The 16,306-nt window shown below is 37.4% G+C and overlaps 1 protein-coding gene and 1 pseudogene across 3 annotated transcripts in view; both read right to left on the reverse strand.

Moving 5' to 3' along the window:
• Positions 1-16,306, reverse strand: part of DIS3L (DIS3 like exosome 3'-5' exoribonuclease) — a 30,345-nt gene that overhangs the window by 1,763 nt on the left and 12,276 nt on the right. For 2 of the 3 annotated variants that reach the window (XM_039865254.1, XM_039865253.1), the window contains exons 5-14: positions 13,389-13,565; positions 12,181-12,259; positions 11,077-11,256; positions 8,298-8,467; positions 7,043-7,204; positions 5,145-5,392; positions 4,494-4,586; positions 2,453-2,986; positions 915-1,069; positions 641-819 (exon numbers count right to left, since the gene is read on the reverse strand). In XM_039865254.1, coding sequence (XP_039721188.1) covers positions 641-819; positions 915-1,069; positions 2,453-2,986; positions 4,494-4,586; positions 5,145-5,392; positions 7,043-7,204; positions 8,298-8,467; positions 11,077-11,256; positions 12,181-12,259; positions 13,389-13,565 — 1,977 coding nt within the window. Of the gene's footprint in view, positions 1-640; positions 820-914; positions 1,070-2,452; positions 2,987-4,493; positions 4,587-5,144; positions 5,393-7,042; positions 7,205-8,297; positions 8,468-11,076; positions 11,257-12,180; positions 12,260-13,388; positions 13,566-16,306 lie in introns of those variants that run through there. The other variant, XM_039865255.1, reaches the window with a different exon arrangement.
• LOC120604792 (uncharacterized) lies at positions 10,893-11,011 on the reverse strand (annotated as a pseudogene).

Raw genomic sequence — 16,306 nt, forward strand, 5'->3', positions numbered from 1 at the left:
TAGTAAGACTGAGGAACTGAATTTTTAATTTTAAAAAATTTTAAATAGCATAACAACATGGCTGGTGGCTATAATAACTGCAGAGCACAGAACTATAACATTGGATATAGAAATTATATTAAACATTTAGGTAGTTTCTAATTTTCTGTATTACAAATGGGCTAGTTCTATGTTGTGCAGTATTGAATGAAGCCACTAGCAAGAATATGAAACAACCCAAAGCAGCTTCTAAAACGATGATATAACTATACTGACATAGTGTGCTATCAAGAACAGATGTGTTAAGTAAAAAAAAGGCAGATTTCAAAACAATGGGTATGATTTTTATTAAAAAAACTGTCTAGAATTGTTAATAATAGTTATCTCTGGGTTGTGAGATGATAGATGATCTTTTATATTTCTACATTTTGGGAAAAACATCTAACCTATTGTTAAATCTCCTAAATCCACATTAAGGTATTTTTGAACATTTGTAAATGTACTGAGAGCTACTCGACAAACTTTATAATTTTTCATGTTATTTCACTTGTTAGAATTCTAGAATTTGCTAGAATATGTGATACTTCATTCTATTATACAATAAAGCTGATATTCTCTTAGCAAAAGAGAGAATAGGTAAGAGAAATTAAAGTCCCCTTACTCGGTTTCTGTTGTTGATATGTCTGCATAATTCTTCAAGATCTTTGTTGCTGAACAAATTTTCCTTAATTTCCATTTTCTTATCTTTTGAAATGGCTGCCATTAACAATCGGTGTACTATAATATCTGAATATCTTCTTATTGGAGAAGTAAAGTGAGTATATTTATCTAATGCAAGACCTTCAAAAAGAAACCAAATGATCTAAATAAACAAAAAAATAGTTTTTAAGCAATCTGCTCAAGGTTATGGCTACAAAGGAAAATTTATCATTCACCATAATGATGGAACTCTTCCTCCGCACATGATCCGGTGGAGAAATACAGTGCATTAGACATGGCCTGCGCAGCCATAGAACGCAGCAACCTGTTGACGATGGGATCGCTGGGGTCATTCGCGTTATCCAGAGAATCAGCCAGTGTCTTATTGGACCTGACAAAAATATGGAAAAACTTTAATTTTGTCCCCAGTAATGATTTATAAGTCAACACTCTGAGGAAAACACTTCACTCATCAAGTCTGAAGACTTTCATCTTTCAGTAGTTAAATTTATTTTGGATGCATTTCTGAAGAAACTCTTTTCAATTTAGAAATCTAGTTTGCTTTTAAGGTTTAAACAATAAAAGTGTGTCAGAATCTAAATACGTTTCTTAAGTAGTTAAGAGTAATGTGTTGATATCTATGAGGCTAATGCTTGGCACACAGTAGGTGGTCAAGTACCTGTTGAATTGAATGCCTAACCCTCTTAACTTTAAACATCTTGTACAAGTCAAAAAATGAACTTTTTCTTTTTTTAAATCAAGAATTGAGCCAGAGTTAAAAAAAAACAAAGCTAAATTAAAACTAAGGTACACAAGTAAAAGAAATCTAAATTATTTTTCTTTTTAAAAAGATAAAGTGGTAGGAAGCATTCTATTTATTTACTCTCAAATAACAATTTGAGAAACATAGAATTATATTAAAAATTAAACTCATAATACAGTACATAACTCAGTTCTGTAATGTAGCCCACCAAAATAAAAGGGGGAAAGGAAGATGGGAAATGAACAGAGAAGCAAAATGACGGAGTAGGCACTTATGTGAACTTTTGAGTCTGACAGACTTGGATTCAAATTCTCACTCTGCCCTGGCTAGCTGTTAAATTGTAGTTACTCAACCTCTCCAGACTTAGTTTCCCTCTCTGTAAAATACGAATGATACAAGATGCTGTCTGAAAGTCTGTAACTCTTGCGCTTGGCACACACCACACAGAGCTCTGCCACCAAACAACCAGCAAGAGATACTATTACCTAAAGATAGAGGCAAAAAAAAAAAAAATACATTTTGATAAAGGAATAAAATATATTTTAATTAGCACCTGTTACTTGACAGAAATTTTTTGAAAAATCCTCTTTATATATCATTTTTAACAGGGTAAATATTTTATCCTGGAGGTAGAGTGTAAAACGTCTCGCTCTATGAAGGGTTGGTATAAATTTACCATCAGTATGGTGTCTTATAAAACACTGAAATATTCTGTTTTTAAAGTACTGAAATAAATAGGTTTATTTTTTTGTATTTACCTAAGAGGTAGATGAAATTAAATCAAAGGTAACAGGTTCCTTCTGTATTACAAATTATAGTGGGTCAAAATTATGCCTCAGTAGACTTGTTTTAATTTTAAGTCTCTATACCTATATTATAGTAAGTGTAGAGAGCCAAGAAGTTTTCTATTTTTGGTCAAAGATCTGGCTGTCACATTTTAAGAACTACTGTAAGATAAATAAGTGTATAACACTCCCTTCCATTCCTCTGCCCCCTCAAAAGAGGAATTACCGTGTATCTATGAAGAAGCCTTTTGCTTTAGCACATTCTCGCAGTTCAGAAAAAAACTCCTGGTGTGGAGGAGGGTGTTGGCGCAACAAGGCCTGATGAGGGAAGCTCTCCCAGATCTTCTTGGCTACCCAGTGGTTGGCCAGGATCATGAATTCAGCTACCGTCTCATGGACTTCCAGGGGCTGCTTGGGGATGAGGTCCTGAATGTTCTTTTTTTCATCTAGCTGTACCCGAACCTCTACCCCTTCCAGTTCCAGGGCACCACAGCGGTCTCGTTTAGCTCGGACATGGCGTGCTATGTCGGTCAACTTTCCAATTGCCCACACTAAGTCCTCTAACTTGGCTTGTCTGCTCTTCTCATCCAAGTCTCTGAATTCTGGAATGTCATCAATGATGTTGAAGTTTCCATCCAGTAGTTCCTGGGCTGCTTCATAAAACAGTTTGTATGATGATCGAATAATGGTTCTGCCATACCACACTTTCTTTATTTCATAGGAGGTTTTATCCAATTCCCACATGACGCTTACAGCATACCTACAAAACCAATAACACTGACATCATTATTTAATTCTTCCATTTTTGAAGCAAACAGAACTTGACCCTAAATGTAACTGGAAAGAAATGGCATTGCTACAGGTTTTTGTCTCAATCCGAACATTTCACCACTAAATCAAAGCTAGACTAGGTTCTGTTGAGCTCTGAACCAATTTGAAATGAGTTCACATGTCATGTTACAAACCCTATCTTACAGTTCTCCATTTTCATTAGAATAGCATAGCACTAATAGAGGGAGTCAAGCCTACTGGGCTCTCTAGTAAAAAAGAGCAAATCCTATAGAATGACACTGAACTATGATATTAGTTTTGGTGGTAAGGAAATTAGCAAAAACTTCATTTAGTAAAGAACCACTTAGTTACCAAATCATTCTATTTAAAAACATGCAACATTTGCAGCTCACATAAAAAACAAAGGGCTAATTTTCCTAATAATCAAAGAGCTCTTATAAATCAATTAAAAATAGATAAAAAACTCAAAGAGAAGGGCAAAGGAACAGAAATAATTCACAAAGAAAGGCTATGTAAATGACCGTTAAACATATAAAAAATGTTTAACTTTATGCATAGTAGTTGAGTTAAAAATGCAAATTAAAACCACTCTAAGATACCATTTTCATCCATCAAATTGAAAATGAAAAAATACAATATATTGTGTTGGCAAGGCTGTGGGGGAAACAAGCATTCTCATGCATTGTTGGTGGAAATATAATTGTTGTAACCTCTTGGGGGGCAATTTGATTAAATCTAACACAAATATATATACTTGTTGACAAAGAAATTCCACTTCTAGGAATTTATCCTCCAGATATGCTATACTTTTAAAAATATGAAATGACTTATGTTCTAAGTAATTCAGTAAAGTTTTGTTTGTAATAGCAAAGGATTAGAAAAAATCCATATTTCCATAGATGAGCAACTGTTACTAACATAGAATGATCTCCAAGATACATCATTAAGTTAAAAAAAAGCCAAGTGCTGAACAGTATATGTAATGTTACAAAAAAAAAGACCAAATGTCCATATTTGTGTGTACATATATTATAGCTAGAAAAATTTGTAAGAAATTGGTAACTGAGGGAAAGTAGTATCTTTTATGAATTTTAGATTACGTGGTTTTATTACCTATTCAAAGATAATAGACTTAACTGTAACGAAAAACTCCCTAAGTTTATGATCTTCATGCCTCAACCAGAGAATACATACAAAGTTGCACCCATTTGTTCTCAGATGTTAGCTGACTTTAAAAAGCCAAAAAACAAAGGGAGGAGCAGTCTCACAGCTAGAGACAGAAGAGGAGAGGAAGGAAAAGGAAGCGTAGAGAAATAAAGCTGTCTGAAAGTAAGTGACACAGAGGGGTGTAGAGGATACAGGAGGGAAGGAGGGGTGGGGAGTGTGGTGGTAGAGCATATTGGAAAGAAGAGGAGAAAGAGGTTGGAAGCAAGAACACCAGGCACCACACAGGTAAAATTAATGAACAAACTTACCTATCGACGCCTCCTAGGAGGGAGCACAAATCAGCACTGAGGATGGAGGGCAGCATGTCATATCGTCGGTCTGCTAAATAATAAGTGGTGGCCCTGTGAATGACACACATGCAGGTACATGACCTTCAGCAACAAGAAGAACTGCTGACTGCATGGACTGCTGTGAGGTAAACGGCCAAATCTCAGTACAAATTCCCGAAGGCTGTTGTTTTTCATAAAGTGCAGCCGACTGAGTAATAAAGCTATTCCCATGTTCCCACTTTCCTAAACAGTACTGCTTTGGGCTGAATACGCTCTCAATGATACATAAAAAAAGAAAAAGTGACACGAATCTTAGTTGTAAAAGAAAAATTAGAGTGTAATGATCCAGTATTTATATAAAATAGTATATTGTTACATGAAAAATTTAACCCGTTTCAATTTAGAAGGAAACAATGTGTGAAAAGTTTCTGTTAAAAAAGGTAAGGTACATTGATCAAGGTACTATTTTTCTAAAGGAAAAGGAAAGTGACCTCAATTTCTTTTTTTCTGGAAGAGATCTTCAATATGGAATTGTGAAATCTTTGTTTTGAAAATCTAAAACTAGCATAGTTACAAATTATATTATAGACACATATACATAACCATGGTGTTGATTTCAAATAGCATTACCTTGTCCTGGCTTCAATATCAATATAAGAATTTGGTGCCACGAAATGTGTGACATCTGCAATGTGGACCCCAAGTTCCAGGTCACCATTACTTAAGGTTCTGACTGAGAGTGTGTCATCAACATCTTCACAACCTTTGGGGTCAATACTGAATACAAGATGGGTTTTCCTCAGGTCTTTACGTTCTCGTTCCTCTTCGGGACTCACCTTCCAGGGATTTTCTGGTGTGTTTACTGGCATCTCACACATCTGTACAATGAGAGGCCAAATATTCAGCAATTCTTGTACCACACATTTCCTACAAAAATCCATTCTCTAACATTCTCAATGTGACCTCACAGAAATCCCATTCATTCCCCATTACCTTTAGCAATTATCCTCTTTTTGCTTCTTTTGATCAGTAACAATTTATTAGGTGCCTCATATGTTTCAGGAACTGTGCTAGGATCTGGAAAGTTACAGTCCCTTGCCCTTGAGGGCTCTTACAGTCTGACAGGACTGTCCCACAACTTTCACCAGCCTCTTTAGTTATGGAAGCTGAAGCAGGAATGAATGGGTGGCTTATAAAGAGCACATCGATTTCATTTCGAATGATCCATTTATTTAAATATAGTTGAGCTTTTAATTCAAGTCAAGCCCTGAAAATAAAATCAATATGTCTCAAATAATAAAAAGTTTATTCCTCAAAGATAATTTAGGTAGGACCAATCTAGGGCATTTTCTCTCCATTGTTACCTGTTTAAGCCATCAATCTGCAGTTAAGTATGCTAAAAGAGAAGAGAATTCTAGTTCTGTGAAGTCTAATCCATGCTTTATTTTATTCTAACATTTTCACTAAGAGCTGAAACAAGTCAACAAATAATTTCCAGAAACTAATGTTAAACATAAAAATTTAATAATGTAAAATATTCTAAAATATTTTACTATTATAGCTACTGTTCTGTCAAAAACTAATGAAAATAAGAAAACCTATATGCTCTTGATGGCAATGCAAACTGGTTCAATTTTTCTGAAGAACAATCTGCCAATATGTAACAAAAGCTATTTAAATTTTTTATGCCCTTTGATTTGATAATTTTACTTTAAAGATTGCAATCCAAAGAAAATGATCAAAAAGAAAAAATAGTAATGTTTATAAAGTGTTTGAAGTAACATACTGAAAAATTAAACAGCCCAAATGCCCAACAATTGAGGAACACTTAAACAAACTAGAGTACATCAATATAAAATAATTTGCCATAACTATTAAAAATAAGTAGGCTATGTCAATATATAGAAAAAAAATTAAATGAAAGAAGCAGAAAACAGTATGTGCACACTGTGAATATAGTCATGCAAGAATAATAAACAAGATTTATGAGGATTTTAAAAGATCACAAAGTGATGAAAATAGCTAATTTTTTATGTTCATGGAATTTTTGTTTTCTGTAAAGGTTACAAAAACTGTTTCATAATGAGCATGATTTTTTTGATCCATGGGTCCGATGTATGGAACCCAAGAAGCTGCTCCCTGCGGCTTTCTGCAGGCCTCTTGTTGAATGATTATGACAGGGAGTGGAACCCAGTGGGTCTGTAACTAGGTACACCCTTGTAGTTGCTGGGGATGAATGTATACTGACTATAAGACACTGACATGCCATTTTTAAGCACAGTTGGAAAATGTGAAAATTTGAAAGCTGTGAGGCTATAGGAAACTAATTCTGTATTTGAAGCTGACTTCAGTCTGGTCCAAACACAAAGAGGAGTGAAATTTTCCATTATCTGTGGAAAATTAGACTGTAGGTTGTAACACAGTATAAAGATTTTTTCTTTCTCAATGATGAAACAAATAATGACAAAGGCAAAAAGAAAATGTACAAAATGTCTTTGACCAGACCAAAGTTCTCAGAGAAATCTGACCTGAGCTTCTGAGAAAGGGGCAACTGAAATACTGTTTTCCACCAGGATGGTTGCAATTTCTCCTTCCAGATCTCCAATTTTTCCTAAAACACGCACAAAATGTCCATTAGGATACACAGATGTCGACTCCCAGGAATCGATACGCACAACCACCCTGAAATCCTGAACAAAGGGAGAAAAAAAAAAACATGAGTCAAACATGAGTCCAGCACCAGGAGTTAAGTGGGTAAATTAGAAGCACTAAACAAACGAGATAAACAGCATCAAGCTCCAAAGAGAGTGGCCAATTTGTTAATAGTGGGATTTTTTTTGTTGTTGTTGTTCTTGTTTTACTAAATTGCCAGATAGTATATAAATGCTTGGCCCAGTGCTTTGAAGGGAAGCATTACCTCTTTACATCAAATGGGCTGAAAAGTTTAGTCTGTTAGAGAAAGCCAATTGTAACTCATTCTAGTTAACATTTGCAATACAAGAGAAAAACTCAATTATGCATAGTCCAAATTAAATTTCAAAACAAAAATCTCAATTTTGTGTGTTTGGGAGTTACTTTCTAATGTCTTAATACATCTTTTGGTGAGGAAGAAAGTATCAATGTGAACTGAACTCTAATGCCCCCAAACTCCAGCAAACCATGGATAAGGAAAACAATAGTTGCAACTGGCCTTGGAAGGCCTGCATAAGGCTTCAAGAGGTAAAAGTTCACAATGACCAGGTTCCTGGCTGGGGAAACCCTACATCAGTGTCTCATTTAGAAACTGCAAAACATCAGGCAAATCAAATTGGGTGATGCCTACACTATTCGCCACAGTAAAGGTTAATTTCAGACTTTCTTGTTTATGTCTTCTCTCTGGTGCTATACTCCCTTACAGATAATCGATTTTGTGAAGTACCACTATATCATCCCTCCAAGGCAGAGTGATCGTATTTCTATATTGCTTGCTAGAAGAAAGCTTGTTAGTGTTGGCATAGAGTGTATCTATTCAAAGTTTGTGAGTTGGACAGCTGGATAATGTATGCTCTCTCCAGTGTCTTACATAGTTCTTTCTAGGACGGTTTCTCTCTGGCCTTCATTTATTAACCAAGGACTATTTAATAGATGGTTCTATATATTTAGAATTTTTAAAAAACACGATCTCAGCATGCCAGATGCCATCAATAATTTATCCCTTATATAAAAGAATCAACATTGTTTTCTGGTACTGCTCAAAAGCTAGCAAAAACAGAAGGAAAACAGTAGAGGAATAATGTTAGCTACCTGGAGGGCTTCTGCTTGTTGAGTGCTAATTCGGATTTTGGGAATTCTGTAATCCCAAGGTGTAACTAGGATTTTCTGAGCATTTTTGCCCTGAGATTGGACCTCTTCTTTAGATGGAAATGTCACCACATAATCCCGCCAGTTCTTCTGAAGGATGCCTACCACTCTGCCTTTGGGAAAACAAAACAAAACAAAACAAAACAAAAGAAAGTCTTAAGTGGTTCAATGTCACCTATCTGGACTCTGACCAGTTCAGCAGTGAGTGAGGAAGAAAATAGGAAACACAATGTCCCAGTTTTTCAAGCACATTCACACAAGTTGAGAGATGCTTAAACATTTGCCTTCCTAGCATTTTATTATTAAGATGGATTTTTTTTTTAGATAGATAATTTTTTAAGTAAAATTGTCAGTATGCCCTTTCTCCTGTGGGGCCTGATGTGACATTTAGAATCCATTAGTTCCACTTTTTCTTTTGCCCTTACCTTATCAATCTCATGTATAGATAAGTTGGAAAAAGTTAACGATTTTCACTTTTTTTAAACCTATGCTCTCTACTGTGCGTTTTCAGTTTTTCTTGCATTTTCTGACCAGCCAAGATCAACTGGCCCTATATAATATACAGAGAAGTATACAAATCATTTAAGTCTGATACACAATACTTTTAATCATTATTGACTGAAGTCAAGGAAAAATAAATTTTAATAGTTAAAAGTGCTATCTTCTCTTTTCACAAACATTTATTGAGCCCCTACCAGGAATCAGGCACTGTCCTAGGTGCAAGGAATATATCGAAACAAAGTCTTTGATTTCCTGGAGTGTATCTTCTAGTCCAGGTGTCTGTGGGGTGGGAAACAAACAGTAAAGAATAAATGTATGTGAGGTAGTGATGATTGCTAAGAAAGATAAAAAGTAGGGTAAGATGACCAAGAGTGATAAAGGGTCAGAAATAGCAGCTATTTTCAATAAAGCAACATTTAAGCAGAGACTTGAAATGAGGAAAGGCGGTGTGAGGATGTCTGGGGCAAGCTTGTTTTTGGTGGTGGAAAGAAAAGTTGGTCAATGTGGCAGAAGAGTGATGAAGAAGACAATGACAGAAGACAGCCCAAGCTGGTGGGGACTTGTAGACTAGGGTAAGGACTTTGGATTTTATTCTGAGAGAAATAAGAAGCAGTCACTGGAGAGTTTTGAGCAGAGACATGGCAAGACCTAGATTTGTAAAAGGATCACTATGGCTTGGATGCGGAGAAAAGACTATCCGGGAGCAAGGGTGGGAGCAAGGAGACCAGTGAGGAGGCTGCTGGGAAAATCTCACCAAGGGATTATAATGCAGGAGTCCCCAACCCCTGGGCCCCAGACTGGTACTGGTCTGTGGCCTGTTAGGAACTAGGCCACACAGCAGGAGGTAAGCAGTGGGCGAACTAGAGAAGCTTCATCTGTATTTGTTGCCACTCCCCAGCGCTAGCATCACTGCCTCAGCTCCAGTTCAGATCATCAGGTATTAGATTCTCATAGGATCACTAGTCCCTGGTGCCAAAAAGGTTGGGACCACTGTTCTAATGCACTGAATTAAGAGAGAAATGGTGGAGTACGAAGTGGGTGAATTCAGTTAGAGCTGCCAGGACTTTGCTAACTTGTGAAAGAAAAGTTGAGGGTGATTCCAAGATCTTTGGGTTGATCAACTGTAAGAATAAACTTGCCATTTATGGAGATGGGGAAAGACTTGGGGAGGAGCAGGTCTGGGGTAGAAATCAGGAATATATTATTAGGTATGTTAAATTTGAGATGCCTATTAGACATTCAGGGGAAGATGCCAAATAAGACAACTGAGTAGACAAGACTGGAGGCTAAGGAAGGGTTCTGAGCTGGAGAAAGAAAGCAAGAGGAATAAATGAGATCTTCTAGGGAGAGTGTGCAGGGAAAAAAGAGATCCAGAGAGGAGCTGGTACATCCAAGAGGACAATTAGATGAACCAGCAAAGGAACTGAAGAGGACCAATCAATCAGCAGGGGAGAAGAATCCAGAAGCCAAAGATGAGGCAATATAGTTCATTAGCCAAATGCTGCTGATAGGTTACAGATGCTGAGGACTGCTGGCAATGAGGTCACTGGTGACCTTGACAACAGGGCAAGGATTTTGTGTGTGTGTGTGTGTGTGTGTGTGTGTGTGTGTGTGTGTGTGTGTGTGTGTGTGTGTGTGTAAGGGGAGGTATGCCTGCATGTAGTGGCTTTTGGATAAAATGGGTAAAGAGGAAGCAGAGAGAATGCAGAGTTAACTGTTTCACTGAGTCTTGCCATAAACTGATGCAGAGAAAAGGCTGATAGCTGCAGGAGATGTGGGATCCAAGAGGGTTTTTATTTTTGTTTTAAGATGGGAGATATTAGAGCATATCTAGGTGCTTGTGAGAATAAAATAAACCCACAGAGAGGGGAATCTGATAATGTAGGAAAAGAGACGATAATTGTACGTTAATAACTGCAGTATTTTTGTTAAGGAGAGGAAAAAAGTGTTTATTTTTTTGGGCGAGGCAACCCTTGGTTGACCTCACAGATTGCAAAGACCTTGTCAGCTTACAATCCCTTATGTTTTTATTTTTTATGCCTATAGCACCTGGTATTCCTAGGTGGTCTCCCATCCAAGTACTAACCAGGCCCGACCCTGCTTAGCTTCCGAGATCAGATGGGACTGGGCTTGTTCAGGGTAGCGTGGCCGTAGACAGGAGAGAAAAAATAAACATTCCACAAGGAAAATGGGTAACTGGGTGACTTTCCAGCCGGCTCACCTGTGGGCATGGGCTCACTTGGGGACTCTCCTGAGGCCTTGTCATCACTGTCATTCTCACACAGGGCAGCAGTTCTTCCTTTCCATTCATTTTTAGGGAGCAGTTCCACAACTACCATGTCTCCATGAATTGAGCGGTTTCGAGCCTTCATCCCATGGATTAGGATGTCACTAAATAAACCTGTGTTTGAGGCAGTACAGAGACACCCCATGAAGCCAAGGGGGATGCCACCCCAGTGTGGTACTTCAAACATAATATATCTGAGGTCTAATTAGCATTCCTACAAAGAAGAGCTTCCTCCTTTCAAAGGTGAAGTCAAGTTTCTCCCGTCCTGCAGGTTAGGAATAAAGAAACCCAGCCACCATGTCATACTGTATAATGTGCTTTCATAAGGGCCACCCTCAATCGTCTTTTAAGGTAGGTAATAGTTCCCTGCATGAGATCGTGTAAGCCTATACTGTAATTCTGCAGGGGCCACACAGCCAGGGAGTAGTCAGTAGGCTGATGAACTACGGACACCGCGAGACTGAGCAAAGCCATCGCTTCTCATTTTCCTTCAACCCAGCCATGTTTCCTTGACTGTCAGGGTTTTTTTCCATCTTGTCATTACAGAACTAGGACGTCCACTCTATCACAACATGATTCATTTACACATTTTTTTCCCATTTTTATTACTTTTTTAGTGATTCCTATAAGGCAATATAGCACATTGAGGCAGTTCAGGGCAATGTCTTAAAATAATGGCAAACTGCCTCAGTGGCAGGTTCAGGCCCCGCCACTTAGCAGGTGTGTGATCTTGGGCACGTTACTGTGCTTCTCTGTATTTTAGTTTCCTCATGTGTAACTTTGTGTATCTTCATGTGTAAAAGGTGGAAAACACTAATAATACCTATATTAAGTGCTTAGAATAGTATCTGACAATAAAGTCAGAAATTATCGACAAAAAGTTAGGGAAAAAAAAACAACCCAGATCCCACACACCCCGTGTATGTGGGGATATCTGACATGGCATATATGATGTGAAAATTTCAACGTTGCTTTCTTCATCGTGTAATATTGGGATAAAAAAGTCATATGGAGATTTATGTAAGGTTTATACCGAACCTGAATCTTTACTGCTGGCTCCTTGAAGTCGCACAAAAGCTTCTATTTGTGCTCTGTGTTTGTTGACATTCAGAATTCCCTAAAATTGTAACAGAAGTCAATGTGAAAAATTTCTTTCTTGCCTGCTTTACCTCCAAAAGGTAGTTTTTAAAAATTATACGAAAATATCTCCATAATATTCTTATAAGGTCTGTGATCCCTGTCTTTAGGAAGAATATTCATCACCAAAGTTTCTTTGCTCCCAAGAACATACATTCATTTTGAACTACTCTTAGCTATCCCAAGTTTAAAGGTCAGGATTGACCTCATCTAAGCGATGAGTGGTCTTTAAGACATCATCTTCCTCAAAGTAATCTCCCAGGGATGTTGTGAAGTTTAATTTACTCTCAAGTTGGAAGTATTAGGCATTCTAGGTATACTCATTTAAAATACTCACACTTCAGGGAGGGCCAGGAGAGGGAGGGAGCAATTTTGAGGATCTTTTATGAACTATATAGATGTCTAACCAATGTACTGTATACTTGAAACTAATTTAGATAAATAAATTTTAAAAAATAAATAAATAAAATAAAATAAAACAAAATATCTACACTTCAGGGAGGAATGTTAGTGTGGTATTCTCAGACTTCAGCCTGCATAAAAATTATCTGAGTGGCTTATTAAAAATGTAAAATCCATGCTGGAACAGTTCAGTATCTTGACTGTGGTGGTAGATACGCAAATCTATGCATGTGATAAAACTGCATCCATACACATAACGAGTACATGAACTCTTAAAATCTGAGTAACAATTTTATCTGATTTCTTCTCAAGACCCTGACAGCATCTGGGTCCTGGGAGATTATAAAAGAGCCCTTGAAAGATATAGGAAAATGGCAAAGGAGTGGAAAAGCCAAATTTCACAAATTTTATAATTTTGCCAAACCTCCAGACCTTAATTCAAAAATACATTCTCTTTTCCAGTGACAGGAGGCATTTACAAGGGTACTCGTGTAATGCTTAGTATGTAACCCAATTAAGACTCTATGGAGTAGCTCCAACCAGACAGCTATGTCTATTGGAAGAATGACTCCTAAAGCACCTTAAACATCATCAGCCTTGGCTTATTCATACCCACCTTTTTAATCGCCTTTGAAATTAGAGGCCTATAACAGGAGGCAAGTAAAGAAGAGAAGAAAACTGACGCCGATTCTTCATTACCACCTTACCTGGATATAGCGTCCAGACTTAATGCCAGCTTCTAACACTTCCAGAGGAAGATGTTCTGGGTACTCCCTCCTATGGCTCTCCTGACTCTCATTCTCTCTTTCCCGTCGGGACTGAAGGATAGAATCACAAAGCTCATGGGCAGCTTTTAAATCAGGCCAAAAACTGTCCAGGTAATTCTGCATTTGATAAACGCACAAGAGAAACATGGTCAGAAGAAAGTAATTCATTATAGTAGTATTACCAAAAAACCTGAACAGGAACTGCTAGCATGTAGTTTTGAAGAGGTGTTAAGTGAGTATTACTCTCTCAAGCATCACATTACCAGTTCATTTTCTACCATTTCATTAATCCACAAGGTCCTGCCAAATAAACCTCAGGGAGGCTGTTCCTACCATGGAACACATCTACTTCCCTGGTTACTCTGACCTTTCAAACCTCTCTCTCTCTCCTTCTCCCCACATACACGCACGTACACATCCAGTCTGCCTATCTTTACATGTATCTCATTGCTGCAGATAATGGCCTAGAGTGAATGGACAGGAAAAGCTCCTACATGTGCATTCTCGTCCTTTTTTTTTTTCCACCTTGAAATGTTTGAAATTTGTAAGAAACTTAAACACATAAAAATGGCAAGGAGTAAAGTGTATAAGGGAATGTCTCCCCTACCCCAACCCACTGGCAATGTCGAATGAGCAGAGAGCAGGGAAAGTCAAGTAAGTGAAGTGTTTTTTGGTGTTAGGCTTTTCTCTGCTTCATAGGACCTACTTCATAGGTCCTACTTCCGAGGACCAAGTCTTCTTCTGTGACACCCACAGATGTAGTACCTCTCCTCACCTAGGTGACGCCTGATGTTGCTATTAGTATGATGACGTGGTATGAAACATAGCTTTGAAACAAGGGGTCAGAGTCCTGATTAAGTAGACTATTACTGAATATTACTGTATCTCTTGATGTAATTCCTTCAGAAAGGCTTGAGACAAAACCCCAAGGTGACCAGCCATGAGAGGTTGGTGGGTGGTGAGGATGGCTGTGCTTCATCTACTTACTCTGTGAGTCTAGGGAACACTCCAAATGGTTGACTCTCACAAATAAAATCAAATTTAGCTATGATTTTAACTCAGCTTTAAGTCTAAGGTAGAGTCTCACACATTCTCTTTACACAACTTAAAAAGAAAATAAATTATCCTTATTGTTAACTCTAGCATTTCTCTCACTAATTTCAGGGTCCTGTTTAAAATGCTTCCTTTCTTTCCCTAGTCCTTCCAGAAGTTCTATCTGTGCTAACATCAGTACCTCAATTCTATGGTCACTTATCACTTATGAGCACCAACAGTTAGTCTCTGCTCAATTAACAAGGACAAAGAGCAACTGTTGTACCACCGCCAGTATAAGCCACAGATGCCAAAGTTCGGTAAAAGCTGGGTTTAACTGTTTCTAAGGAGAACAGGATATGTTTGTTTAGGATTAGTGGCAACTGCTCCTGTGGTACAGCTGTGGATGGTGGAAGACGGAAATAAGAAAATTGTGTGAGGGACACTGGGAAAGCCACCAGAAGGTACAGGTAAAAGTTGTTTGCATAGGCCTTTGTGTGTATGTGTGTTTAAATGTAGGCATTTTTATTTAATAAATAACATTAGTAAACAGCACTGGAAAAAGTGAACTGTTAAAATTAAAAGGCACTTGCAACAAGAATGTGATTAGAATGAAACAAAACGGGCAACTCAGTAGTCTGTTACAGTACTATGCAAGTGACACTTGCTTAAGTGATAGCTGTTGTATAAGCCACGATACAACTTCCCAGGTTCATTAAAAAGATAAATTTATAGTGAAACTGCCAAAGAAAAAGTATTGATAAAAAAAAAAAGTCTTACCCCCAAATTGCAAATAAATACATTAATGATTAGAAGAAGTGATAAAAAAGCACCAGGCTTTAAACAAAATAAAATGAATAAAATAAATTAACCTAAAGGTACCCAATTAAGCAAATAATATATAAATTAAGGACTTTATATAAATAATACTAAATTATGAACTTTACGTAATACTAAATCAAGTACTTGGTTTTGCAGAAAATTTCCCAATACTTTTATCTAAGGCTTGAATTTATAAAGAGAAGGCATAAAAGTTACTAAGATTAACTTTTGCCACTATGAACCACCTCTTCAAGAGGATTTATGGTCTTCTCTCTCCTCATCTAACTTCTGTTCCCCACAGAAAATTCTGGGGTTCTTTCTCATCTGAATGTCACAGTATCTCTTTTTTTCTGCTATCATTCACCTGTATAAAGCCCTTGGTCACAGTTTGCTTAGGAAATGCTATACAAAATAAAACTGTACTATACTAGTGAACTACAAAGAAAAGTAATTTTCACAAAAAGTAGAAAAATGTAATTTTAGTCAACTGTCCTCTGCAGGAACAAGACATGATGTATTGCAACAGAAAAAACAAGTGACACTGCCATTAATATCCAGTGCCCCTGGAATTCTCTGGCATGCCAGAGCACTTTTTTATAGCAGGGCCAAGAAAATTCTATTGGCAAATCTTTAGCAATACATGTACCTGGGAACGCTTGTAGAATCTACAATTCAATATCCAACTAGACTTTCTGTAAACTGACAGGGTTAATGAAGGGCCTCATTCTAGTTTCTGAATCAAGAAAAGATATCAACCATTGGAACCTGACTGACCAACTGGGCAGATAGAAGAGACCAGTAATCCACTGAGAGATTAACAGTCATCTTACTCTTCCAAAGGGTACCAAAGAAATAGGAGAACTGTGTTAAGGCAGCCAAGAAACTGTCACTGATAAAGCTGCTCCTGTCTATGATCTGTACACTAAGTTGATCTGATAGCCTTCACATAAATAATATCACATCTCTCCCTTCCTTTATTCCTATTAACCCCCATGCACATTCAC

This window comes from Pteropus medius, unplaced genomic scaffold, assembly GCF_902729225.1.
Source record: "Pteropus medius unplaced genomic scaffold, Ma_sr-lr_union100, whole genome shotgun sequence".
Taxonomy (NCBI): domain Eukaryota; kingdom Metazoa; phylum Chordata; class Mammalia; order Chiroptera; family Pteropodidae; genus Pteropus; species Pteropus medius.